The sequence below is a fragment of the Penicillium maclennaniae genome, assembly GCF_028827695.1.
Source record: "Penicillium maclennaniae strain IBT 15551 chromosome Unknown utg000003l:1.0-5670915.0:1.0-5674809.0, whole genome shotgun sequence".
NCBI classification, from domain to species: Eukaryota; Fungi; Ascomycota; class Eurotiomycetes; order Eurotiales; family Aspergillaceae; genus Penicillium; species Penicillium maclennaniae.
This window is the reverse complement of record NW_026623215.1, coordinates 4,656,989-4,680,998: the sequence shown is the minus strand read 5'-3', so window position 1 is coordinate 4,680,998 and position 24,010 is coordinate 4,656,989. Positions and strand designations below refer to the sequence as shown.

General features: G+C 51.1%; 11 protein-coding genes across 11 annotated transcripts; 6 read left to right on the top strand and 5 right to left on the bottom strand.

Annotated features, from left to right (window-relative positions):
- Positions 1-46: 46 nt before the first annotated feature.
- Positions 47-535, top strand: N7477_003876 (uncharacterized protein; the record flags this gene model as incomplete). Its single annotated transcript, XM_056965539.1, has 3 exons — positions 47-146; positions 195-339; positions 403-535. The coding sequence occupies 3 exons, from the start codon at positions 47-49 to the stop codon at positions 533-535; spliced, it is 378 nt and encodes a 125-aa protein (XP_056825492.1).
- A 1,167-nt stretch (positions 536-1,702) lies between these two features.
- Positions 1,703-3,208, bottom strand: N7477_003875 (acid phosphatase PHOa; the record flags this gene model as incomplete). Its single annotated transcript, XM_056965538.1, has 4 exons — positions 1,703-2,134; positions 2,191-2,851; positions 2,908-2,969; positions 3,023-3,208. 4 exons carry the CDS (start codon positions 3,206-3,208, stop codon positions 1,703-1,705), a joined length of 1,341 nt encoding a protein of 446 aa, XP_056825491.1.
- A 1,217-nt stretch (positions 3,209-4,425) lies between these two features.
- Positions 4,426-5,985, top strand: N7477_003874 (pex2/pex10/pex12 family protein; the record flags this gene model as incomplete). Its single annotated transcript, XM_056965537.1, has 3 exons — positions 4,426-4,734; positions 4,791-5,054; positions 5,107-5,985. 3 exons carry the CDS (start codon positions 4,426-4,428, stop codon positions 5,983-5,985), a joined length of 1,452 nt encoding a protein of 483 aa, XP_056825490.1.
- Positions 5,986-6,167: 182 nt separating this feature from the next.
- N7477_003873 (anthrone oxygenase family protein) lies at positions 6,168-6,822 on the bottom strand (the record flags this gene model as incomplete). Its single annotated transcript, XM_056965536.1, has 2 exons — positions 6,168-6,709; positions 6,765-6,822. The coding sequence occupies 2 exons, from the start codon at positions 6,820-6,822 to the stop codon at positions 6,168-6,170; spliced, it is 600 nt and encodes a 199-aa protein (XP_056825489.1).
- A 501-nt stretch (positions 6,823-7,323) lies between these two features.
- On the top strand, positions 7,324-9,195 carry ilv3B (putative mitochondrial dihydroxy acid dehydratase; the record flags this gene model as incomplete). Its single annotated transcript, XM_056965535.1, has 2 exons — positions 7,324-7,476; positions 7,528-9,195. 2 exons carry the CDS (start codon positions 7,324-7,326, stop codon positions 9,193-9,195), a joined length of 1,821 nt encoding a protein of 606 aa, XP_056825488.1.
- Positions 9,196-9,645: 450 nt separating this feature from the next.
- On the top strand, positions 9,646-11,939 carry N7477_003871 (uncharacterized protein; the record flags this gene model as incomplete). The annotated part of the gene is made up of 2 exons (XM_056965534.1): positions 9,646-10,114; positions 10,168-11,939. 2 exons carry the CDS (start codon positions 9,646-9,648, stop codon positions 11,937-11,939), a joined length of 2,241 nt encoding a protein of 746 aa, XP_056825487.1.
- A 699-nt stretch (positions 11,940-12,638) lies between these two features.
- Positions 12,639-13,322, top strand: N7477_003870 (RING finger protein; the record flags this gene model as incomplete). Its single annotated transcript, XM_056965533.1, has 2 exons — positions 12,639-12,882; positions 12,985-13,322. The coding sequence occupies 2 exons, from the start codon at positions 12,639-12,641 to the stop codon at positions 13,320-13,322; spliced, it is 582 nt and encodes a 193-aa protein (XP_056825486.1).
- A 749-nt stretch (positions 13,323-14,071) lies between these two features.
- On the top strand, positions 14,072-15,005 carry N7477_003869 (40S ribosomal protein eS19; the record flags this gene model as incomplete). Its single annotated transcript, XM_056965532.1, has 3 exons — positions 14,072-14,101; positions 14,527-14,651; positions 14,711-15,005. The coding sequence occupies 3 exons, from the start codon at positions 14,072-14,074 to the stop codon at positions 15,003-15,005; spliced, it is 450 nt and encodes a 149-aa protein (XP_056825485.1).
- Positions 15,006-16,317: 1,312 nt separating this feature from the next.
- N7477_003868 (uncharacterized protein) lies at positions 16,318-17,008 on the bottom strand (the record flags this gene model as incomplete). The annotated part of the gene is made up of 4 exons (XM_056965531.1): positions 16,318-16,355; positions 16,400-16,418; positions 16,492-16,721; positions 16,828-17,008. 4 exons carry the CDS (start codon positions 17,006-17,008, stop codon positions 16,318-16,320), a joined length of 468 nt encoding a protein of 155 aa, XP_056825484.1.
- Positions 17,009-17,550: 542 nt separating this feature from the next.
- On the bottom strand, positions 17,551-19,464 carry N7477_003867 (CAIB/BAIF family enzyme; the record flags this gene model as incomplete). Its single annotated transcript, XM_056965530.1, has 4 exons — positions 17,551-18,111; positions 18,173-18,673; positions 18,729-19,027; positions 19,080-19,464. The coding sequence occupies 4 exons, from the start codon at positions 19,462-19,464 to the stop codon at positions 17,551-17,553; spliced, it is 1,746 nt and encodes a 581-aa protein (XP_056825483.1).
- Positions 19,465-20,348: 884 nt separating this feature from the next.
- N7477_003866 (Carboxylesterase type B) lies at positions 20,349-22,488 on the bottom strand (the record flags this gene model as incomplete). Its single annotated transcript, XM_056965529.1, has 3 exons — positions 20,349-21,891; positions 21,940-22,309; positions 22,374-22,488. 3 exons carry the CDS (start codon positions 22,486-22,488, stop codon positions 20,349-20,351), a joined length of 2,028 nt encoding a protein of 675 aa, XP_056825482.1.
- Between the last annotated feature and the right edge of the window lie 1,522 nt (positions 22,489-24,010).

Below are 24,010 nucleotides of genomic sequence, written 5' to 3'. Positions count from 1 at the left end.
TCATCCTTTTTCCACAACCACCAATCATTCATCATATCTAGTCATCATGGCTCACTTTGAAGATCTGCGCAAAGCTGCATTCAACGCCGAGAATGACCTGAACTCCTATGAAGCCAAGCAGGGCCTTGGCAAGAAAAGTGACTCAAGTATGTTAACCTACTAACTTTAGTCACCCAATACTAATGATCTGGCAGCTCTCGAGTCTGGTGTCAATGAGATGGTCGAGAAGAAGTTCGAAGAGCCCACTAGCGTCAAGTATGGCCCTGGCTCCACTGCCTCGGGCAGTGACCACCGCAAGATCCCCGAGGATGAAGGTGGTACTCGTGATGACCGTGGCCGGTAAGCTTGATGCCCATATTTGCAATGAAACCATTAAATGCTAATTATTTCACCATTCATTAGTCTCCCTTCAGCGAAGCACTTCCAAGGCACGGGTGGCCCCGAGGATGATACCAAGATCGCTTTCGAGCAGCGCGGAGGTGACCAGGAGGTTCCCACTCTGCAGGACTTGAAGCGCCGGGGTCTCGCCAACTAAATTGTATTATAGCACAAAGTCTTAATGATCTATACGATGAATGTGACAATATATGAACATTGCACCTTGCGTTACAATTAGAGACTGTCAATTAGTCTGTGCACCAGGTTCGCGTAATCCGAATTATGTCCGAGGATTTTCATTTTCTATGTAGTCGCCCAGACATTTAATTGGTGGGTCAGATTGCGTCGTGGTGAGTGTGATGGCACATGGAATGATTCGTGGCCGGAGCAACATCGAATATTTGGCCCGCTCAAGATCTACGTACGCGTGTTGCTCTTTGGATTCAACATTAGTCCAAATGAGTGCATCCGGACACAAATTTAGCCCAGGACAGTGGCTTGGGCGTATCTTGTCGACGCTTAGTTATCCGAGTCATGGATGTGGCTTTCAGATTTCTATGCGACGTACATTGTAATGTTGGCTTGGAAATACTCCTATAAGAGCATATGCATCTTTGCGTCGACATTATGAGAGAGTCAGCACTCAAGCAGTGATAATCAGGACTTATGTGTGCTGATGGCAGCCTAATAATCATTGCTTGTGTGACAATGTCGTCCGTGGATGCCATGGCTTACAGTCCGGTCCATTTGAAACGAAGCTGAGGAGTCTACTTCACTCCTCTCGAGATTTGGTATATGCTTAAGGTGCTCACGTTCTAGAGTAAAGAACATTTTCAGGTGTCATAGGCGAGGGCGCTAGAGGCTGGTGCTGGTGCTGTTACTGTCAATTGTACTAGTCCTACCTTTGCTAAAAAGGTGGCTTTGGGAGGGTTTAAAATAGGGGAACTGGTAGGTAGGGACTTTTCCATAGTATTGAGAATTCCGTACAGACGAAACGTTGTGATCAAATGGGGTAAGATAGGGGTTTGGGCGGCTGAGGTTGTTCTTGAACAGGGTTAATTCGCAACATTGACGAGTTTTACTCAAAATTACTTGAAAACATAGTCTTGTGAATTTGCGTAATAAGCTCGTGGGCTGCATTGGAGAATCGTTGCTAAGACATAAAGCATAGTGCTAGAAATTAAACCACCTTCCATCCTTTTTGGTCAACCATGAAAAGGGAGAGAACCCATGTCAATCAGCTTATCGGGGCAGAGACTGCGAGTTACAATCAAGGAGCCCTCAATAACCTGAACTGAGGAAGTTCAAACTACTACAGGTTAGATTAGATCAGGTAGGCAAGAAGAGCCACCATAGCGCCGGTCATAGCGACGTTTGGAACGGTGGCAGCAACTGCAGCACCCTTGGCGGTAGTGGAAGAGCCCGAGGCGCTTGAAGTAGTGTTGGAAGCCGACTTGCGAGTAATGGTGACCTTGGTGTTGTAGTCGTTCTTCTCGTCTACCGGAAAGGGGGTGGTGTAGTTGTGAGTGGGCGCCAGGCCGGCATAGGTCTTCTTGACAGCGTCAAGAATACCCTGACCAGCAGAGCAGCTGAGGTTGGTAGCCGGGATGGGCCAGGCAGCGGAGAACTTGGCGTAGTCACCGTCGGCCATAGGGCCAGGGTAGGTCTCGTTGAGGCGCAGATTGGTCATATCAACGTCGTAGTTGACATAGCCGGTCTTGTTAGCGACCATCTCGAGAATGTTGGCACCACAGTCCTAAAGATCGATTGTCAGGATTGAACTACGAGTTGGGGAGAAATAACTTGGCTTACCCAGCGACCCAGAGAAGGAAGACCCCAGTTGGCGGAGACAGAGGCAATGGCAGAGTAGTGAGTGTAGAAAGTGTCGTCCTTGGTACCCTTCAGGTGGTCGGGAATAGCACCACCAACAAGGATACTGAAGATCCGGTTGGTCTTGTTGTAAGTGTCATCCTCATCGAAGGTCAGGAGAATGACGGTGTTGTTCATGAAATAATCGTTCTTGAACAGAGTGGACATCCAGCTACGCTCCCACTTGGCGGCGAAAGTGATGTTGGTATCGTGGGCATCATTGGTCATGTTGGGGGTGATGAAAGCCCACTGAGGAAGCTTCTTGTCATTTAGATCATCGAAGAAAGCGTCAAAGCTCTTGATCTGACGAGCACGGGTATCATTCTTGACGACGGAATCATACAAGACGAGGGGGTTGTGCTTGCGAACGTAGTCATTGGCATAGGTCTCCTGGTTGGAGTAGTTGTAGCCCTGGAAGCCGGCATAAGGAATGTGCTCCTGGTACTCGCCCCACGAGATACCCTTGGTGTCGAGAAGATCAGCCACAGTGGAGACGTTGACAGGGATCTGGTTGAAGTTGTCATTGTCCATGCCGAAGGTGTCACCACCAGCGGCCGCACAGTAGTTAGGTTCCGACGGGTGGGTGACAGCATAGTAATTGGTCCTAGGTGAGGATTAGAATTGCCAAGTGTGTTACAGACAAGTGAAGTGAACACTCACAGCAAAATACCCTGAGAGGCCAACCACTGCATGTTGGAGTCGGAGGCGGCATCTTCGTAATCCTAGGCGCAAGTCAGCACAAGCAGTCAGATATAAGACTGGGAGTATCACTCACAATGTTCTCCAGCCAGACCTGGTAGAAGCGGTCAAAGGCCAGACCCTTGACATCGGAGGTGGGGGACTCGGGTTTGGTAGTCGCAGCCGCCGCAGTGATCTGAGCAATGGCAGGCTCAGAGGTAGTAGCAATCTGAGCACGCGCCAGAACGGCAGCAGCCAGCAGGGATGCGAGAGAACCCTTCATCGTGAATGTACTGGGAAAGTGGTCACGCGATTAAAGAGTGATGCTGTGATGCTAGCTACGGAAAGCTTTGAACGAGAGTGAAGAAAGAGGAAACGATCAGAGGGAGAAAAGATGTTTATGTATGGAGAAGCCCTCACTCCCCCATGCACGTGGTAGATCTCGCATGGACAGACCTCACAGGTAACATCGCGTCACTGCTTACTTCTCTGTTAGGCAACGGCGACTGTACACCCCGGACCTAATTCTGAGTGCTCCAAGGTGCCTTGGAAGGTTGTACTCGCAATGATCGTCACGACTGCTCCCACGATGTGCAAGCTACCTATATGATTGGCCGGGTTCCCCTGCCACGCCGGGGCACATCCGATGCCAAGAGGATTACTAACTTCCAATTCCCATCAAGGCGTTTGGACGGCAGCTTGGTTGCGCCAGGCACGTGTGCGGATCTTGGCTTCTTATGGCTGGGGCTTCAGGATGTATAGCCCCAGGTTCATGGAAAAAGTCACCTTGCTCCAGGATCTAGAAGGGTTCATTCGGGTAACATGGCCAAGCGAGGTGGAGTCTGCGGAAACAGCCGATATCAACCCGTGGAGTATATGCTTCCAATCCGCTCGAGCCTTACGGGTACCTCATTCTGAATTTGTCCCATTGTCCAATGAATGCAAGCGTATGCCCATTCATTTGACTACCACTGGCTGCGTGGTTAGGGAATCTGACGCTCCTTGCGAGTGGACCATCGCCACTATAGATTGCACACCACGGAGACTTCTTATGGTCCGACTCTCACATTTAGCGTGATACCAAACCAAATTGAGGGGTTCTAGTCGATATCATGCGAGGACTAGTGACACAGCAAAGAATGTGTGTCAAATCAAGTAATTCCCACTAAAAGCGATCTAGAGATCCGTGAGAACCTTGAGGCATAATCCGGCCGAGTTAGTTTTCTGTCGTACATTGTCACGCCGCTTTGGTTCGTCTAGAGTTCTGATGCTCCTACTCCCCGTCCCCGGACGGTAGCCTGTCGATGGAAATTTCACGCATGAAGTTCACGAACCCTGCTTAATTTGAGGACTTCATCGATTTCTTCAAATGGGGCAGTCACGTGGGACTAACCTCGGCTCCGCGTCTGGGGAACCGACGCCCTGACCGTTTCCCGTCACCGTCCTCCGCATTCCTTCATCTTCTTTCTTCCTATCCAGTCACCGCACGATGATCATACGATGAGCTCGACAAACTTCGCCGCTGCACAAGAGCGGGTTCTCGAGCGCCGGCGTCTTCGTCAGGCAGAAGCGCGTGCCCGCTTGGCCGAACAACAGCGGACATCGCCAATCAACTCTGCTACCGTTGAACGCCTTCCGTATCCGCTCAATCGACTACCAGGAGCGGGATGGATGACATGGAATTCTATCAAAGGTCGGGATGGTACGCGCCCGGCATTTCGGGTTGGTCAGGTGGACGCCGAGCTGCTGGATGAGGAGCTGCTAGGCCTGATGAAGGGTCAGGTTGGGGATGCTCTCAAATATTTTGGAGTACGCACTGCTGGAGATACTTGATTCGCCATTGACATATGCTAACCGATCAGTAGCCTCAAATGAGGGAAGACTGGTCACATGAGATTCTATTGGCGCTTCGCGCCATCCTCTTCAAACTCTCCATATGGGATCATAATGCGTCATATGGAGCGGCGCTGCAGGGTCTCCGATACACTGATAGCCGCAGCAAGGGACCTGTGCATTCGGCTCCAACGAAATGGCAGAAGTCCGCATATGGCCTGCTGACCGTGGGTGGTCGATATGCGTGGGATAAATGGGAGAGTTGGTTGATTGGGCAGGAAGGTGGCTACGAAGAGGTTGGTCATTTGCTATCTTGAAGATTGATTCAACTCTAACATCCATCCGAAGCCGTCGCAGGATATTCGCATGCTGTCCCGCTTGACAGACTTCATCTCCACGTCGCACTCGATTGCCGCCTTCGTTTCGTTCCTCGTATTCTTGGTCAATGGTCGCTACCGAACGTTAGTTGATCGACTTCTCCGTATTCGCCTCACACCACCCTCTGCCCAAGCCAGTCGAGAGGTCTCTTTTGAATATTTGAATCGACAACTGGTCTGGCATGCGTTTACCGAATTCCTCCTGTTCTTGCTTCCTCTTGTTGGAATTGGTCGCTGGAAACGCTGGATATCTCGCGCCTGGCGGAAGGCCGTTCATGCCCTTAAGTCTGGTGGGAACGAAGAAGAGGCTACGGAGAAGCAAGGAGAGCTTGCTTTCCTCCCGGAACGGACTTGCGCCATCTGTTATCGCGATCAGAATCCCGCAGCGGCGACAGAAAGCGATGTCATCGCAGCGTCGGCGTCGGGTGGTATCTCGGGCTCGGCACAAACAGACATCACGAATCCCTATGAGACCATTCCATGCGGGTGTATCTATTGCTTTGTCTGCATTGTGCAGAAAGTGGAGGCCGAAGAAGGCCAGGGCTGGGTCTGTCTCCGATGTGGTGAGATTGTCAAGAAGTGTCAACCGTGGAATGGCGACGTGCTGGAAGAAGCGAGGTCGCTGCCCGGCACGGGCAAGATTGTCGGGTTTGCCATGGACGAAGAAGGGGACGAGCCCACTCAAACAGACCGAATCAAGGAGAATTCGAGCCCTCTAGAGGAAATCTCCGCCGACGAAGCCTTACAGCATTCAAACCAATGGTCCAGCGAGGAGAAGCAATCTTCAGATGAAACTGCGACAGAAGAGGATTCCGGCTACCACTCTGAGAACCAATCCGAGCATACGTGAACGCCTCCTGCTCTGAAAAGTATCGGCTTTCTCATCTCGTTACCCTTCATCACCGATATTCCTGCAGGCATCCATTTCTGGTCCATTAGAGATTTAAATTATCACGATACCCACTCAATTTGGAGTCATTCTGTACATAGCAGCATAAATCATTCCAAGTCAAACCCACCCAAGCATGTGCTTTATTTCATCCAAACAACCCCACAAAACCCAATCAGCGCCCCAGCCACAGTAAACAGAGACCGATAAAAGTTCAACTCCCCCCATTTCTTCAGCAAAGCAGGAACATCTTCATCGTCCCTCGCCCTTTTTGCCTTCTCCTGATCACTAACCACCATCTCCTCCATCCCATCCGCCACCGCTGCATCATCCCGCGCAGCATGCGCTTTCAGCTTCATGTTGATGGGCCACATCACAATGAAAGTCCAAGGAACGATTCCCATCGTAGTAACCGCAGCTGTGATATAGAGACTGCTCCAACTACAGTTGACGGCAGTTGGGCCAGGAGCATTCCGCAGAGCCCATGCCAAGTAGCAATTCGCCAACGAAGAAATGACTGCGGTCGTGGGGTAAAGGCGTATTCCGCGATCGTAGGCATTGTTCCATTGGTGAGAGAGGTGTGCGATCGGGGTCCCTGGGGTCTGGCGCGTGCCTGTTGCCGATGGATGCCGTGCTGCCATTCCGAGGGTTGGCATCGTTACTAAGGAGAGACCCATCATGCCTCCTGTTTTTTTTTATTAGCTCTTTGTACTGGAGATATGTCGTTGAGCTGTACTTACCAGCTGCGTAGCCGCAGCCGAGTGTTCCGATCATCTGCGCTACCACGATGTCGGTCATGGTGCATATGCTGTATAGATAGTGGTATAGGTTGGGATATATATGTGATGTTGATGGATTTTGGTAGGAGTGAGAGTATCTCAGATAAGCTCAGAGTTCGAGACAGCGAACAGGTGAGAAGGGACAAAGATAGATGAAAGCAATAAGAGGGGAAGGGGCAAAGTTCATGAAGTCGCTGACTCGTCGATGACGTTTTGGTCCAGTGAATACGACACTCGGGCTTCTCTTCGGTGATATATTTTCTTATCTTGATGCTCGATCGACGAATCCCGCTCAGATACTGGAAAGTAGATTCAGTTGGATATACCTAGCTATCAGAAGCTATACTGAGCACCCCCACTAAACCGGGAAAAAGACTCCGATCTGAGCAATGCGCGAGTCTTGACTGGTTCCCGATGTTCCCGACGCGGGGTCCACCGTCGGTCACAACTGCGAGCTCAGTTTCCCCGCGATTGTATTTGGTTGTGTTTGTCCCTCCCAACTATTCGATTCAACGCAATCATGGATTCTACCGAGTCATCCGTTACTACCGGGGAAGCGAAGTACATTAACTTCCCTTGTCTGCCTGCCGATGCCAGACACGCCGATGGATCGCTAGCGCTCAATCGCTATTCATCAACCATCACCCGAGGGCATGACTTCCCCGGTGCTCGAGTATGAGGAAATTGATGAACTACGCATTAAATGTTGCTGATGATGCTACAGGCAATGCTTTTCGCCGCTGGCGTCCCGGACAAGGAAGCGATGGCCAAAAGCCCCCATGTCGGTATTGCATCCGTCTGGTGGGAGGGCAACCCATGCAATATGCATTTGATGGACCTGGCCAAGACAGTCAAGAAAGGTGTTTCGGACCTGGACATGATCGGGTGGCAATACAATACCATTGGTGTTTCAGATGCCATCACAATGGGGAGCGATGGTATGCGGTTCTCGCTTCAAACACGTGAAATAATCGCCGACAGCGTTGAGACTGTGACCTGTGCCCAATATCACGATGCCTGCATTGCTATTCCCGGATGTGACAAAAACATGCCCGGTGTCGTGATGGGTATGGCCCGGCATAACCGCCCGTCTATTATGATCTACGGCGGTACTATTGGCATTGGGTATTCGGAGCAACTCCGAAAACCCGTAAACATTTCGACCTGTTTCGAGGCTGCTGGTGCTTATGCGTATGGTACGCTTCGCCAGCCAGATGATGGTGGTGATACTAGCAAGACGCAGGATGAGATTATGGACGACCTCGAGAAGCACGCTTGTCCGGGGGCGGGTGCCTGTGGTGGTATGTTCACTGCGAACACAATGGCCACAGCCATTGAATCAATGGGACTGTCTCTGCCCGGGTCCTCATCCACCCCCGCAGCTTCGCCTTCCAAGATGCGAGAGTGCGTGCGTGCTGCGGAGGCCATTAAGGTTTGCATGGAAAAGAATATCCGACCTCGGGATCTGCTCACCAAGCGCTCCTTTGAGAACGCGCTGGTGATGACCATGGCCCTGGGTGGTAGCACCAACGGTGTTCTGCACTTCTTGGCCATGGCGCGGACCGCGGGAGTGGACTTGACGATCGATGACTTCCAGCGGGTGAGCAACAAGATTCCCTTCATTGCCAACCTGTCCCCTAGTGGCAAGTACTATATGGCCGATCTCTACGAAATCGGAGGTATTCCGTCCGTCCAGAAGCTCCTGATTGCCGCCGGTCTCCTTGACGGGGACATCCCTACCGTGACGGGTAAGACACTGGCCGAGAACGTCGCATCTCACCCTTCACTGCCACAGGACCAGGATCTCATTCGCACGTTGGACAATCCAATCAAGTCGACCGGTCATATCCAAATTCTGCGCGGGAACCTGGCCCCTGGCGGTGCCGTCGCCAAGATTACAGGCAAGGAAGGACTACGATTTACCGGCAAGGCCCGGTGTTTCGAGAAGGAGGCCCAGCTCAATGACGCCCTTACCGAGGGACGGATCCCACGTGGGGAGAATCTGGTGCTGATTGTCCGCTACGAAGGACCCAAAGGTGGACCCGGAATGCCGGAACAGCTCAAGGCGAGTGCGGCACTCATGGGAGCCAAGTTGAACAACGTCGCCTTGATTACGGATGGTCGGTACTCCGGAGCCAGTCATGGCTTCATTGTGGGCCACATCACCCCTGAGGCGGCCGTGGGCGGCCCCATCGGTCTGGTTCGCGATGGAGACATGATCACCATCAGCGCAGAGACCAACGAACTGACGATGGATGTGTCGGATGAAGAGCTAGAGACGCGACGACGCCAATGGACGCCACCGACGCCGCAGATCACCCGGGGCGTGTTGGCTAAATACGCACGGCTAGTAGGTGATGCGTCTCATGGAGCCATGACGGATCTGTTTTGAATTTACGATGCATATTTCCATTAGTGTTATAGTTTCACAAAAATAGTAACTTGATAGAAGCAAAGAAGGGGGCGAAAGAACAAAGTAAAGTACGGTAGAAGGACAAGTGCGTCATGGTCAAACCAAGTGGAACCCCGTTGAGTCACGTTGTTTCCTCCACGCTGAGCCTCCCGACATTCTCACTGGTCGAGTCTATTGCCTTTTTTTCCCAGTTTCCTTTTTCTTCCTCACATCTTACTCAACTATTCCCGGCCCCGTTGACGATCTCAATCCTCTCATTGGCGTCCCGCCCCCTATACGGTGTACTATCATCCAAACAGAGTCGGTCGCGCCATAGCGTGGTCTTGGACGAGAACCCTGAAGTCTAGATCCCTGAAGTCAAGATCCCTAGAGGGATCGGAAATAGGACCTTGAGCCTCGCTCAAGGTACTTAAACAACCACCTTCAACCATGGGGAATGATGGTGCTCCTAATTCATTGTCAACAATCTACGGCGTCTTCTCATCCCAATTACTTGATCGCTCGGGCCTCTCGGCTGTCTGGCACTTCTGCAACGAAGCGCGTGTGGCGGCCCAACGGTCGACTTTGAGTGACGTCGCAAACTACCTACAATTCCTTTATCGCGATGAGTCTGTGAATCGCGGCCAGATTGTGTTTTTGACAACTCTTGCGATTGCAATGGCTGGCTGTGGATTTCTTTCTTGCCTCGTGAGGCGCAGGCGGTCCGATAGGACTCGATTGTCGCGCTTCTCGATCCGCAACATCACATCCAAGTCGTCCACCAGGACTCTCACTTCCTCGTCGGATGATGACTACGAGGACGACGAGTATGATAGCAACGGCTCTCTGCGGCATGCCACCAATCCTCAGCAGAAAGCTCCGGAGTGGTCGATGCAGTCGCAGCAGCAAACTGCTGATGGTAGGATTCCTGCGCTTCCTGACCTGACACGCAAAACTCTAACAAGCTTTCAGCCTTCAAATCGGACCCAGGTCTGCTGAAGAAGTACACCACCTACAACTCATACACCACCTCTGTGGCGACCTACCCGGCTATCCGAACGTTCTTCTGCCCACACCCGAATCAGAGCCGCCTTCCGACCAAACCAACCCCCCTTCCTTTGCTAGTCGTCGTACACGGCTTGGGAGGATCACTTGCACAATTCCATCACTTGCTGAAGTCTCTTTCCAATGTTGGATCGTGCTTCGGTATCGATTTACCGGGCTGTGGCTTGTCCAAATTTGCGCCGACCGAGTGGGACGCATACACGGTGGGGGCGCTGGCTGAACTTCTGGCTGTTGCCATCGAACGGCACCGTGATCAGGAGAATGGCCAAGAAGTGATCTTGATTGGTCACAGTTTGGGCTGTTCGCTATCGGCTCTGCTTGCCTCCTCGACTTCGTCGATCGGAAAGAGTTTGAAACCGCATATTTGCGGACTTATCGCCGTCTGTCCGCGAGCCGATCCACCGTCTGCCCATGAGGTCACGACGTACCGCAGACTGCTCCACATTCCGGGTCCGATCTTCGACCTGTGGCGTTTGTGGGACCGACGTGGCGGAATAGAGAGCGCTAGCGTGATGAGAATGGTAGGCAGCAATGCCGATGCCGCAACGCGAGACCTTCAAGTTCGTTTCAACAAGCAGAGTCAAACTCCGGTTTGGCGTCGCATGGCCTGGGGGTCTTTCCCGACCTACAACGGAAATGAGCCTGTTGGCGGCATGCCTGGTGAGAAAGTCTGGGCTGGGATCAACATGCCGATATTGTTGGTAGCAGGCGAGGCCGACGCAGTCACGAAGCCGGTAGAAATCCAAAAATTGCTGAAATTCTTCGGTGACTCTTCGGCCCCTGTCACCATCGCCACCGACGGGAGTAGTGTTATTCCTGATGCCTCGCGAGTTCGTGATCAGATCTCAACATCGTCTAATTTGCTGTCTCACGATGAGAAATATGGTATCAAACCTACTCAGGAAGAAAAGCAGATCGATGAAGTCAATCTTTCCGGCACTGACCGGAAGCGACTGGTCAAGTCGGCCATTCTGCCCTCGCCTGCTTCCCACGCACTCCTCTACGATCGTGCGACGTATCGCACTCTCGCCGGGATCATCCAAGATTTCCTTTCGCACCACATCGACAAACGTTTGGCCTTAGGGTGGCAATTGCAATACATGAACACCTCAGGTAAATGGGACGTGAAGAACCTCGCCAAGTGGCAGAAGGTGGCCCCAGTTTCCGAGCCAATTGCCAACACCTTCGCCGCGCTCAAGATGCTTCGTGAAGTAGACGAGCAGCACAACCCAGTACTCTTCTCTCAGAAGTACCGCGACCGCATCTACGCTGTGATTGATATCAGCCACGAATGCCCAGTCTACAACCCGGCCACAATGGAAGCAGGCGGCATTCGCTACTGTAAACACCCTACGGTTTCTAAGATCCCCCCGACCCCTGATGAGACCCGCGACTTCATCGACTTAGTCGATCGTCTCCAAGGTGAAATCGACGTGAAGATGGAGAAACGTGAGGACCCTTCGCAGCCGCGTCCGCTGGTCGGCGTCCACTGCCACTACGGCTACAACCGTACTGGGTTCCTCATCGTCTGCTACCTGATCGAGCGACTGGGGTTTGGTGTCCAAGAAGCCATTGATGAGTTCAACCGGTGCCGGGCGCCTGGTATTCGTCATGAACATTTCATCGATACTCTTTTTGTACGCTATTGCGTAGGTTTGAAGAGGGCACCTACGCTGTAATTTTGTTTTTATGGCGTTCATGGTTAGAAGGGACTTTCTTTTGGCATTGGTTATGCTTATTATTATTTCCAGGTTGTGAGATACGATTACTTTATTCTTCTTCAGCGATAGATATGTGTTATTAGGATTATGAGATATTACGAATTGTATCAGCACGGGAGGCTGCTCTTCTTGCATGAATTGATCTTTCAAACTACATTCATTGGGTGAATGATACTGCTTTGTTCTTCATACATACGGTCCAACGCAAAGGCCGAAAAGATTTTTGTACACGATCAGCGTCTTTTCACGACTGTTGTCGACTCTGCGTAAGGTACATATCCAGTCTCTTAGATCGCAGTTCTCGCGGCGTCATCCGCGTCCGATTCGGCTGGGTCTCAGGAATATTACATAGTCTTGATGTCTTTGCCATTGATTCACTTTGTTTGTCCTGCCCCTTTCATGAGTAATCTCTCGAGCCTACTTTGGTCTCAGTCTTGAAACGAGACCAAGTACATTATCCTCCTTGGCTATAACCAAAGTTCGAAGCTTACGAGACAAACTCGACGATCATGAATCTATGTTTCGGGCCAGGTTATAAATATGCAAGAACATCCCAACTCTGCATCCCGTCAATCTCAACAACACCGCTGACATCCGTTTCAAGTCTATACAGCTTGCTCTACTACTTTCACCACCCAGGTGCATTCCACATTCAAAATGGCTGACCTTACGGAACGGCGACGAGGCATCCTTAGATCCATCGCGGTGGTCGAAGGATTGTTTGGTTCGAACGCTCACACTCTTTTCGCAGGGCTTGCTACCACCCTCCTATCTAAATGTGAGCCACAGCCCGACGAGGACTCAGATATTCCAGAGGAGGTTTGGCAAGTTCAGGAACTCATTGACTGTCTTTTCCCCGGAGCCGACACATCTAACCCAAGTTTTCAGCGCCGCTATAGCGGTTTGTCAGTTGCTGACTTGACACTTCTAGGTTCTCACATTAAGCTGCGCCAGAGGAACTTAGTTCCCCCTGGTCATATAGCAAACATCCCTCTTGATTTAGAATCCCAGATCTCTTCTATCACGGCTGAAGAGTTGCAAACCACTAGTCTTACCCCAGAAGAGGTTATTTGGGTGGCAGAGCGGACATCGACATTGTTTAATTTTCACAATCTCGAGGCTTTGGAAGTTACTACTGACCCACTGCCCGAGGAGTTTCAGCAGTGTAACGGCGGTGAGTGTGGCATTTGTTACGAGTCGCCTACTATTGGTATGGTTCTAGTGATCCTTCCCTGTCAACATTGGTACTGTGGGGAATGTATCTTGAGGTGGCTTTTTACCAACCCTACATGTCCGGCATGTCGTCAAGATGCCCTACCCACGCAGTCCCAGCAGATGTGAGATTCGAAAATTTGGCTTTATTCTAGCTTGGTCCTGAGTTCTACCAGTACTATCGTCCGTTCATATGAACTAAGAATATTGAAAGGGATTCCATTCGTCTTCGCTTAGAGATTTCTTTGTTCAAGATTTTCTTTCAAAGGGTCAATGTGTAGATGAGTGTCTGAGATTAATGTAGCTTCCGACGAGAAGGTCGTGTATGCTATGAGTCGTCTATTCTATGTGAACTTCTCGTAGCCCTTTCCGGAAGGACTAGAATCCTGCTCTAGATCAATAGATTGTCACTGATTCTTCAACTGCCTGGGTGCAACAGGCTAGCTACGATGTGGTTGGTTGATCGTGCCCATAGATTGAATGGATAGACCGTGTAGACAAGGAAATTCCAAGACTGTTTCAGGGTTCAGGAATCCAGGTCATCAAAATTTCAGAGATCCCTCGATGATACTTTGGGCGAACAGGTGGCGTATGGATTTCGGGCCGATTGAGGACATGGTCAAATCTGCCTTGATGCCTGAATATACTGATGCCTTAGGTGCCAGGCTCTAAACCAGTCGGGTAGCCACGTGATCCTGCCTCAGGCAACCTTAGGGTACGGCTAACCCGAACAGGCTAAGCGAACCACACACAGGCCCAAGGCAACCAAACGGGGGCGAGTTTGTGTGTCTCGAAATTTTGGACTTCGACTTCGACCCTCCACTCCGACTTCCGACCTCTCTCATCCCCTACGCCCTTTCGAGCCCTCAGTCGCCAATATGGGTGGTGTTACCGTTCGCGATGTGGACGTAAGTGTCCTTCGATTCTCGCCGACTGAGCCAGGCCGCCTGGTCGCGGTGTGTGACTTTTGTGGATATCGTGAAGGGATTCGTTTCTGGGGCTTTGCATTGGCAGACACATTTCTGCAGTGCTTTGGATACTGCGAGCAGTGATCTGCACTGGAAATTCAGCCTGCAAGAATGATACTGGTCTTGTCGGGGAGGATTGACGGTGGGAGCATGTGTGATCTGCTCGGTTCAGACTTGATGGAGTTTTCTGTCATTTCGAATCCTCTGGTGAAGCAGTGAAAGCATTTTCATGTGAAAAAAAATCTGCTCCGCGACGCCAGATGGAACTGCCTCAGAAACGAACCTGACACGATCCGCAAATTTGCACCCTGACTGGCCATGCAATTCCTTCCGATCAACAACGCTAACAATCTTCTAACCTACAGGCGCAGAAGTTCATTGCTGCCTACTCTGCTTTCCTGAAGCGTCAGGGTAAGCTCCCCATTCCCGGCTGGGTCGACACTGTCAAGACCTCTGCCTCCAACGAGCTCCCTCCCCAGGACCAGGACTGGTAAGCACACTTCCGAAAACCGACCTCGAATGTCCCAGTAAACCTAACACCTTCCCAAGGTTCTACGTCCGCGCTGCCGCCGTCGCCCGCCACATCTACATGCGCAAGACCGTCGGTGTTGGCCGCCTTCGCAAGGTCCACGGCTCCACCAAGAACCGTGGTGCCCGCCCCGCCCACCACGTTGACGCCTCCGGCTCCGTTGACCGCAAGGCCATGCAGGCTCTTGAGAAGATCGGTGTCCTCGAGATCGATGAGGACAAGGGTGGCCGCCGCATCACCCAGAGCGGCCAGCGTGACTTGGACCGTATCGCCAAGACCACTGTCGACGATGAGGAGGAGTCTGATGATGAGTAAACGTGTCGCCTAGGGCAGAATTCGAAGGTCGTTTTGGTTTGCTCGGTTTCGTTGAGAGACTAGCAGGTGGAATGATTGATACCTAAAAAAAAAAATCGGAGCTCGGTCCCGGCGATTTTTTACGTTTGTTCATCTTATTATTTTTCCCTTTATCCTGACGACCAGACGGGGCTAGCGGAGAGACGCGGAAGTGTGCATGAGGAGGCATTCCCGAGAGCGAGAGCGAGAGAAAGAGGACGAGACAGGCATCCCGGCTTTCCCTTGTTCTGAGCTGGGTAATGCTGTCCGGGGGATGTTTCTTATTTCCTTAACATTTTGATCTCCTCCTCTTTGACCCGACCCACCCCACGGCGTCTTCGTTCCTGTTTTTCTCTCGCGGTCTCCTGGAAATAAAGAGCATGTCTGACTAAACACGTTAAAACTGTTCATCTGTGTGTAGTTTCAGCTGCGCGATTGCGTAAGCACGTAGGTTGGAGTTGTAGGCCCGCTCTATACTTCCATTGCATCCCGAGAAGTGTCGACCTCTTGATGCTAGGTGTAGTGCCCCTGTTTCTCCTTCAGCATGAATGTCTGTATGCATTCTGGTCTAGTTGATCTATCCTGAACCCTATCACCTCAAACATCCCCATCAAAGGATAGATTCTGTTTCAAAAAAAAAAAAAAAAAAAGCCATAATACCACTTCCCACTGTGATGGTCAGATTCTCCGTGCCTCCAATCCCTAATGCTCTACGTATCTTTGCCATGGTGTGCTTGACGCGATCGTTTCCCGTATTTGCCAGTCCCAGATCGGGCCTACCTCCATCTTGTCACCAAAGTTGCTGTTCCCAGATCTATTTCTAGTGGATTCAACGTCGTCTCTTCAGACAATTTGGAATATGGTCGCCATCTGTGGGAATGCCATCTCGATCCCAGGCGATGGGGATGTGAGACCGGAAACTCGGTTCCTAGAGTTTTGTCGTCCAAGTCCCATGGAAGAATCAGGTTCTTACATAGATCTCGAGATAGTCGATTTGTGCTTAGCTCGTGAGGTGAGAGGATCTTGCGCTCCACCTTGAAAAAGTCCGCACATCTCAACTCCTGTCCACTCTTCATGCAGCCACCAAGTTTAATAGTTTTCATTATTTGCATGCTCGGGTCCAGGTCTACAGCGTGGTTGAACCAGATAGTCATACCACACGTAGCATGTCCAGGCTTCCAACATGTACGATGCTACTACGGTAGTCAATGATAGTATGATATAACCTTTCGAATAGGATAGACGAAACTCGGCATATCGCTGGGCTAATTTTGGATTGTAATTGGGAAAAGTCTCAGACACAGATGACGCGATCGTGTTCAGTAGTCAGAGCTATGGAAATCTTTATCATAATGTTTGCACCTCTTATTTCTTACCCGACTGCGCCGAGGGATCCTACATCAAGTTAGCTTAGCCCCTCACACAAGGCCCGAATAGATAAAAACAGAAGATGGAATGGTGTACTAACCAGATATACCTGATAGAATTGCATCTTCACTGCCTCGCCCTCCTTCGCCGGCTCAAATACCACTCGTCCAGCCCAAGGCACATACACATCGTTCTCCGGGTTCGCCTTGAGTCTATAGTTGACTCCCCCGTAGAGCATGATCTCGTCATCACCGCTGAAAAAGATGCGCTGTGGGGTGTGCTTCCGCGATGCAACGTGTGCCCAAAGTCCGTGTCGGAGAGGCAAGATCTCTACCAATTCGTGTTAATATCATGTCTTCGGAGCTCCAGCGCGGGGGAACTAGGAGATAGCTGCGATTACACGGCCATGTAGAGTGCTGCGAAAAGTCGAACATACCACTGGCGCCCTTGGCTTCCTTCGGTCCCATAATTAGCGTCGCGTCTTCGGTGAAGCTCTGGACGTATTTCTCGTGCAGGGACTCGGTGTCGCTGGTGCGGTAGAAGTCCTCCATGAACGCGACGATGGCGGCGCCACGGGCTGGCGCGCGGGCTTTGTCGTAGGCAATTTGGTAAGACATGGTGTTACTGTAAATGTCAAGAATGTTTGTAGAGGAAAAGATTATCTGTAGACTAAGAATTGGGAGAATTAGTTTGATATGTAATCCACGTCGATTTCATCATTGAGGGGCCGTCGGACCGATGGTTCTGGTCCGTATCCGATCTGATCAACCTTGCGCTTTGAGGACTTTTCGACTGACTGCTACGTTCCTTTTATTTGACTGACCGTCTCATTCTCTTTACTATATCCTTGTGTGACGCTCTACATTGGTGTGAAGACATTCAAGTGCAACATCCGATTTCACTCCAGATCGGAGATCAATGTCCCTCCGCGGCTTCCGACGGTCGCAGATGCCGACGTCAAATGTCCACCGATGAAATCGAAGTCAATGAAATTGTAAAGCTTGCCGAGGTATCTTCGGCTACATGGCTCTTGATTGTGTCGCCCAAGGTTCTCGCTGAGCTAACTTGTTTCGTATTTCATGAACTCGTTGACGAGGGCTTCCGAATTCCACGGAAGATGCTGTCTATGTACAATGTAAAGGTTCCGTACTGGAGACAATCAACACTTCTTCACATCACCCTCGCCCTCGCCATTGATCTTGAAATCCTCCCATGAAGCCCGATCGGCTCCATTAGGCCGGCTAGCCCTGACGAACTGGTTGTCAACACCTTCAATAGCAGCAACTGGCTTTACAACCTCAATGTCCGCATTGTAAGCACGTGAGAACCACTTCTCTACCAACGGCTGGCGACCCTCGCGCTGCTCCCCAGCAGCCGCATACAGATGCGGGAATCGCTGGTGCATGCCCTTGAGCACGGTCGATGAGATACGATCGACACTGTCGCAGTGACGCAACTTGAAGAACTCGGGCGGCTGCGACGCGCGTAGTTCTTCTTGCACCTCGGCGGAATACTGGCCCATTGCGAAGAGGAGGAGATCGTAGTGCATAAGGGAGGCTTTGCCGTGGTACGAGCCGCCGGACTTTGCTCGGTGGTATAGACCAGACAGGGCGGCGATGGCGCCCATGCAGCCTGTGCCGTAGTCGGAGATGGGGAATGGGGGAACGACTGGTGTGGAAAGACCCATGAATTGACCTTGGGCCCAGGCAATACCAGTGACCTGATTTTCAGGTTAGCTATGGAGACGCATCGGGCCGGGGAATTAGCTTGGGGAAACCTACACAGTCTGCGATCTGTTGCCAACCAGCACGATCAGCCCATTCGCCCTCATAGCCGAAACAGTTCTCGTTCACGTAGACGATGCCTTTTCCCCGCTTCTCAGCCATGGCAGCCATGGCCTGGGGCCCGTATCCGAGCTTCTCCAAGGCACCAGGACGGTATCCGTCCACGATAACATCCACGTCGGCTAACAGCTTCTCGAACTCGGCTTTTCCAGCCGCGGTCTTCAGATCGAGATCTGCGGCGTGCTTGCCCATGTTGCCGTCGACCTGGAAGAAAGGTACGTCCGACAGGTTCGGGCTGGTGATCTTCAGCACGTCGGCACCGTACTCGGCCAGAATGCGGGTGACGGTGGGACCGGCAATGATACGGCACATCTCCAGGACTTTGACACCTTCGAGGATCTTCTTGCTGCCGCTACGGTTGGCGGGGAATGGAGTTGGGGGCAAGTTGCCCTGGAGTTGAGTGACCTTCCATGCAGGCTCTTGCACGTTGACTTTGCCCTAGAGTCGCTGTAAGTGATCTGATGCCGTCTGCACGAGGAACACAGAAACATACATGAGGGGTCTTAATGAAGTCGTCGTGCTTCAGCGCCGGGACACCGGCTTGGCGTCTCTCCTTGTTCATCACCTCCAGCTCAGAAACGGAATACTTTTGCACCTGACCCTCAATCACCTTGATGATGTCCTCATAGTCCGTCAAATCAGGGCGGTGGCCCTCCAGGCCGATCATGTTCAAGGTTGTTGTGGCCTCCAAGGAGCCGTGAATGTGATAGAATTCTCCAGGGTTCTTCGTCTTGTATAAGTTGGCCGACATGCGTCGATAGCCATTTGATTGAGCAGCCAGCAGATCCGTGTCTTTTCGAGTATTAGTATCTCTCACTCAACAGTACGTATCACCATAGCATACCCTTCAGTTTAGACTTCACGTTGGGATCCAGCTTCGACAGTCCGTCCAGCTTGGCCATGTAGGCCTGACATCCAAAGGCCGTGGCACCTTCGAGACTGACCTGGACACCGCGTGGCTGCGCATTCTGGCCGAAACGCAGGTCCGCAATAGCAGCAGCTACAGAGCCCTCGATACCCTTGAGCGCTGCCAAAGTCTCCGTCTCTTTGAACGGGATCGGGAAGTATATTTCGTTATGGCTGGTGGAAAAGGAAACCCGATCTTTATTGGCCAGGACCGGAGAGGGCAGGCCAAGGCGATCCGATTGATCACACAGATCAGAGTAAATGCGGCTGGTCTCAAGGACGGGTGAGTAGCGCGAGCCGCTGAATTCCTTGTTGCTCGCCATGGTCTCTTGTCTTTCCCGTCGTGATGGAATTGAGATAAGTGTGATGTGCAATTATGTGCACGCGCGGGAGATTACGCGTGTATGCGGAGAAAGAAATTCTTCTTCGTCCCTCCGTTCCGGCTAATTTGTTGCCCGCAGGAAGGTTTGTTGGCTGAAGTTTTTGATCGGCAGTGGCGAGTAACACTGAAAGAGCCGAGATGAAGAGGAGTGATTAAATGGACACCATTAGCCTATATAACACGGGAAAAGGCTCGGGAACAAAAGTGACTCTGTCCGTCGGGTCGATAGCCGCCTATTTCGGCCGTCGGCTCAGTCCAAAGGCGGATATGGGTATTTACTATGATGAAATGCTAGAAAACCGAACTAGACCCCGCAATACTGATCCGAAAGAGAAATGTCCGGCTCGGGGAGGCTGTCGGAAGCGATAAGATCGGATACGGAAGTCACGTGACTGGGCTGGATCTATACTGTTCCATGTAGAGCATTGGGTAAGTTGTACTCTGCATGGACGTGGCCGTGGCGGACATTCAATTTCAGATATCAGAGCTAGATTCCTACTAAACTCCAAACTTTGTCATTTAGTTGATCTGGAAATTGTATATGCTTCATTCTAAGCCCGATGCCTCGGTTTGTGGCGAGATCACAGCTTTTAAAACTCTACCGATTAAAGCCAAAAAGAAATCTACGATTGGCAAAAAATTCTTACGTGGCCAATTCTAAAGCAACTAGATGATACGGAGCCAGCTGATCCGGGTGGTGGGAATCTTTTGTGACGTTCATGAATTCCAACGGTTGCAAAAGTTGGGACGAGTATATCTGCTATATACTGTGGCTCAAGTGGGAGAGCACCCATAGCTATGTCTGATTGGATACATTTCTCACAGTCAGGTGTCATAGTAGCTAAGTGGTAAATTCAAGGCCCGGCACTGCTCTGTCTCATCCAAGTCCACCATTTCCGAGGGCCACTGCAATCGTCGAAGCCGGTAGTCACCATGTCTAAAAGGTGTCCATGGTCCTGTCGTCTCGACCTGTCTGGTGGTATTCACATACCCTCTTGCCTTCAAAAATCCCTGATCTGGATTTGGATTGGCTGATCGAGCAAAACTGGCCCAAGAATCAAGCACATATTGCTCAAACGGCAGGTCAAATTCATCTCTGAATGGAAGACTCTGGCGCAGGACATTCCCAAAGACATAGTATAGCTCCCCAGAGTGGCATTTGAAGTACTCCTGACTAGGATCACCATTTGGGAACTCGGGTGTGATTGGTGCATTGCAGAGCGGAGGATTCGGTGACCAGCCCGGCATCTGATATGTACGGTTAAATTCGTAGAAGAAAATCTCTGGGAAAATCCTGTTGTTGATCCCGGCATACGCAGTTGCCTGGTCGATGCAGCGGAACATGCCATCGGTAGCAACTCGAGCCGTGGTGTTGAAGATGTCCAGTGTGTGGTTGGAGCCTGACGGTTCTGGGAACAGCTGGCTCGGGGCGATAGACATTGGAAGACCGGACTCATTCAGAAATGTCTTCAGAGTGTCGCCCGCTGTAGGATATCCGAGCATGGCCGCTCCGTCATCTCGCGTAGTACCGATCAGTAGAGGCACATTCGCGGTGGATGCCGGGTTGGTCAAGTCCAGCTCGGAGGACTGGAGATACTCCCCATCCACTACGAGATAGCGTGCTGTGTCGCTTAGACCCGTGATGGTCATTGCAGGAAGGCCTCGGAGACACTTTACCGGTGAGATCTCTTTGGAGCAATTTGCCTCTTTCACAATGGCATTGCCTACCACTTCCATCTCTTGCGAGATAGTGTAGTATTTTGAGTAAGTTGTCCCGTAAGCAAGACCTCCTAGATTGCTCTCCATGATCGCACTAGCAAACATTCCTCGAGCCTTGGGAGATGCAAGCAGTGCTCGCACGGATCCAGCACCAGCCGATTGTCCAAAGATAGTAATGCGATGGGGGTCGCCTCCAAAGTCTTGTATGTTTCGACGAACCCATTCAAGTGCGGTGATTTGGTCGGCCAGCCCGTAATTTCCCTTTGTCTGTCCGTCATCAAGAGCCAGGAACCCCAACGTGCCCAATCGGTAGTTGATAGCGACAACCACTACATCGCCTCTTGAGGCTAGATTCCCTCCATCAAATGTGGGGTCACTACCCATACCACTCGTGAATGCGCCTCCATGAATCCAAAACATTACCGGTTTGAGATTTTTCTGACCAATTTTAGGACCTGGAAGATATGGTGTCCAGACATTCAAGAAGAAGCAATCTTCTGAGCCAGTTGAACCCTGAGCGCATGACGATCCGTAGTCTAAAGCAGATGCTCTTCTCCCTTGTCCTTCGTATACGTGAGAATAAGTCCATCGCTTTGCAGGTGGAGCGTATCGGAGTCCAAAGAATCTAAAGCTGAAGCGGTCCCGAAATCTAGTTCTGTTAGCTAAATTCGCATGCCGAGATCCCAATCTTACTTACCCGGTGATGTGCTCATTATTTGACTGAATATTGATTTGCCACGTCGAGTTCGTATCTTTTGTGTCAGCAGTAGAGTATGGTGCACTTTGAGTACAGAGCACTGGCAAGTGCTTGCTTGGAGAGGACTCTCTAATCTCCCCATTTGCGTTGACAGTGGACGGCACACCGCGAATAGGGGCAATCCAATATTGCTGACTGCGACTGACTTTGTGCTCGAAGACGAGATAATCCAAGCCACTCTGGATGGTTGAGACTTTAGAATGACTTGTCCATAGGCTCTCGCCGAGACTTTGGCAGGCCTCGGTGGCTTTCAGTAGGGGCATTTCACCCAGGACGATAACGCCTGATTTGGACCAGGGACTCGAAGTTTCTATGTCATGCGACATCAATTACCGAGACCGATGTCTGGGAAAAGTCTGGCGTCTTCTCCTCACCTTGTAAGTCATTGTGGATGAGAATTGACACATCCGAGTCTAATGAAGCTGGGCTTGCAACGGCGAATACGGTAGTTGCTAAACAAACAGCAGCTCCGACGGTCATGGGAAACATCCTGAGAGCCTCCCTGATATACAGAATTAAGCATTCTTATCATGCTCCTCGTCTGCTTTAAAAAGGGATCCTGGCAAAACACACGTTGAGTATTTAGCCATCCTCTCTCAACCCCGCGCCGGGAAAATAGCATTCACCAAGAAATAGCCAGCAATCCCATTCGTCCAGTGAGAGAGAAGGCAAGCTCTTGAACATCATTCATTTCTCGTGCTCTTCGGTCGAAGGGAGCTTGGCTTTAGGCGTTAATTCTCAATTGTGAGCTGAAGAGAGAAGAAAGTCCCAGTCAGGATTGCGGCTCTCAAAAAGCCAAAACGCTGCACTTGCCATGGACCTTCAAAGGACCAAGCTGATGGAGAAGAAACAAGTCCCTCAGACTGCAAATCTGGACTACAAAAGCACATGATTTTTGCACTGCGACTTTCTGACCACTAGGTGGTATTTTTCTCGAGTCAATTGACCGATCTCATGGGGCCAGTTTTCCGAGCTTAGCAGCTGAGGAGTGATTTTCCCCGCCTTAAGCCCAACAGCCTTAATTGAGATTAATTTACCCAGCAAAAAACTCCATGCAAATGCGCACAACATCCTATGACCAAATACTACCATTGACGTCTCTCATAGCCGAAAGCAAATCAACAAACTATACCAGTGCTGCCCCCACACCCGCTGCGATTCCCACGCCCGTGAGTGAAGCTAGAAAGTACTCACCTCGCAAAACTGCCACGCCTCCAAAGCCCGAATGGTATGACTAGCAGAGCTCTACTTCTTGCAAGGGCCCTATCAGGGAAGGGGGCGCCTGACATGCTCGTTGGAATCCCTGGGACTGAACACGGAACCGGAAGTTCGGCCAGCGTACCTGGGAGAGGGGGTAGGATGCAAACTGTGGGGTCAGTAGCCAGCTTTCGTGGAAAGGCCAGACACGTTCGGAGAAGGAGTGTGTCATGTACAGGCTGTGGCGGCTGCACAGAATCTGGCCGACTTTGAAACCCGGAGTAACCCAACCGGTCCGCGATATCCGCTGCACGGGTGGACAGTCTCCCGCGGAGCAGAGAGATGCATTCCTGTTCATTGGAATTTCTTTTGATCTCCGGGTATGTATGAGACACAGGGTGAAGTGACAGGCAGCATTGGACAAATTGCATAATCGAAAATCAGGGCAAGAAATTATCAGCCACTGACGAGATATCAAGGACTTCATGCGCGCTATTTCAAGTTCAAGTTCAAACTTGCAACTTGCAACTCAGGTTTATGTTGATCTATGAGATGTGGCCTCGGAGTGGAGCCAATTGAGTAAATTGGCATCGCGAGTCAGAGTACGTAGAATGGTCCTCGCACACTCGGGCATCGATGCGATGAAACACAGCAGCCGAGAATGGACGGAAGTAATAATCCCTCGTAGTGAAGCTGAACATGGTATACCGCATAGTGGGTTCTATACTAGATACTATCAGGGCGGAACCCTACGCTAAGACCGGAGACAGTCTAATCTCCCCCCCCCCCCACAACTGGTCTATATTCTATATTC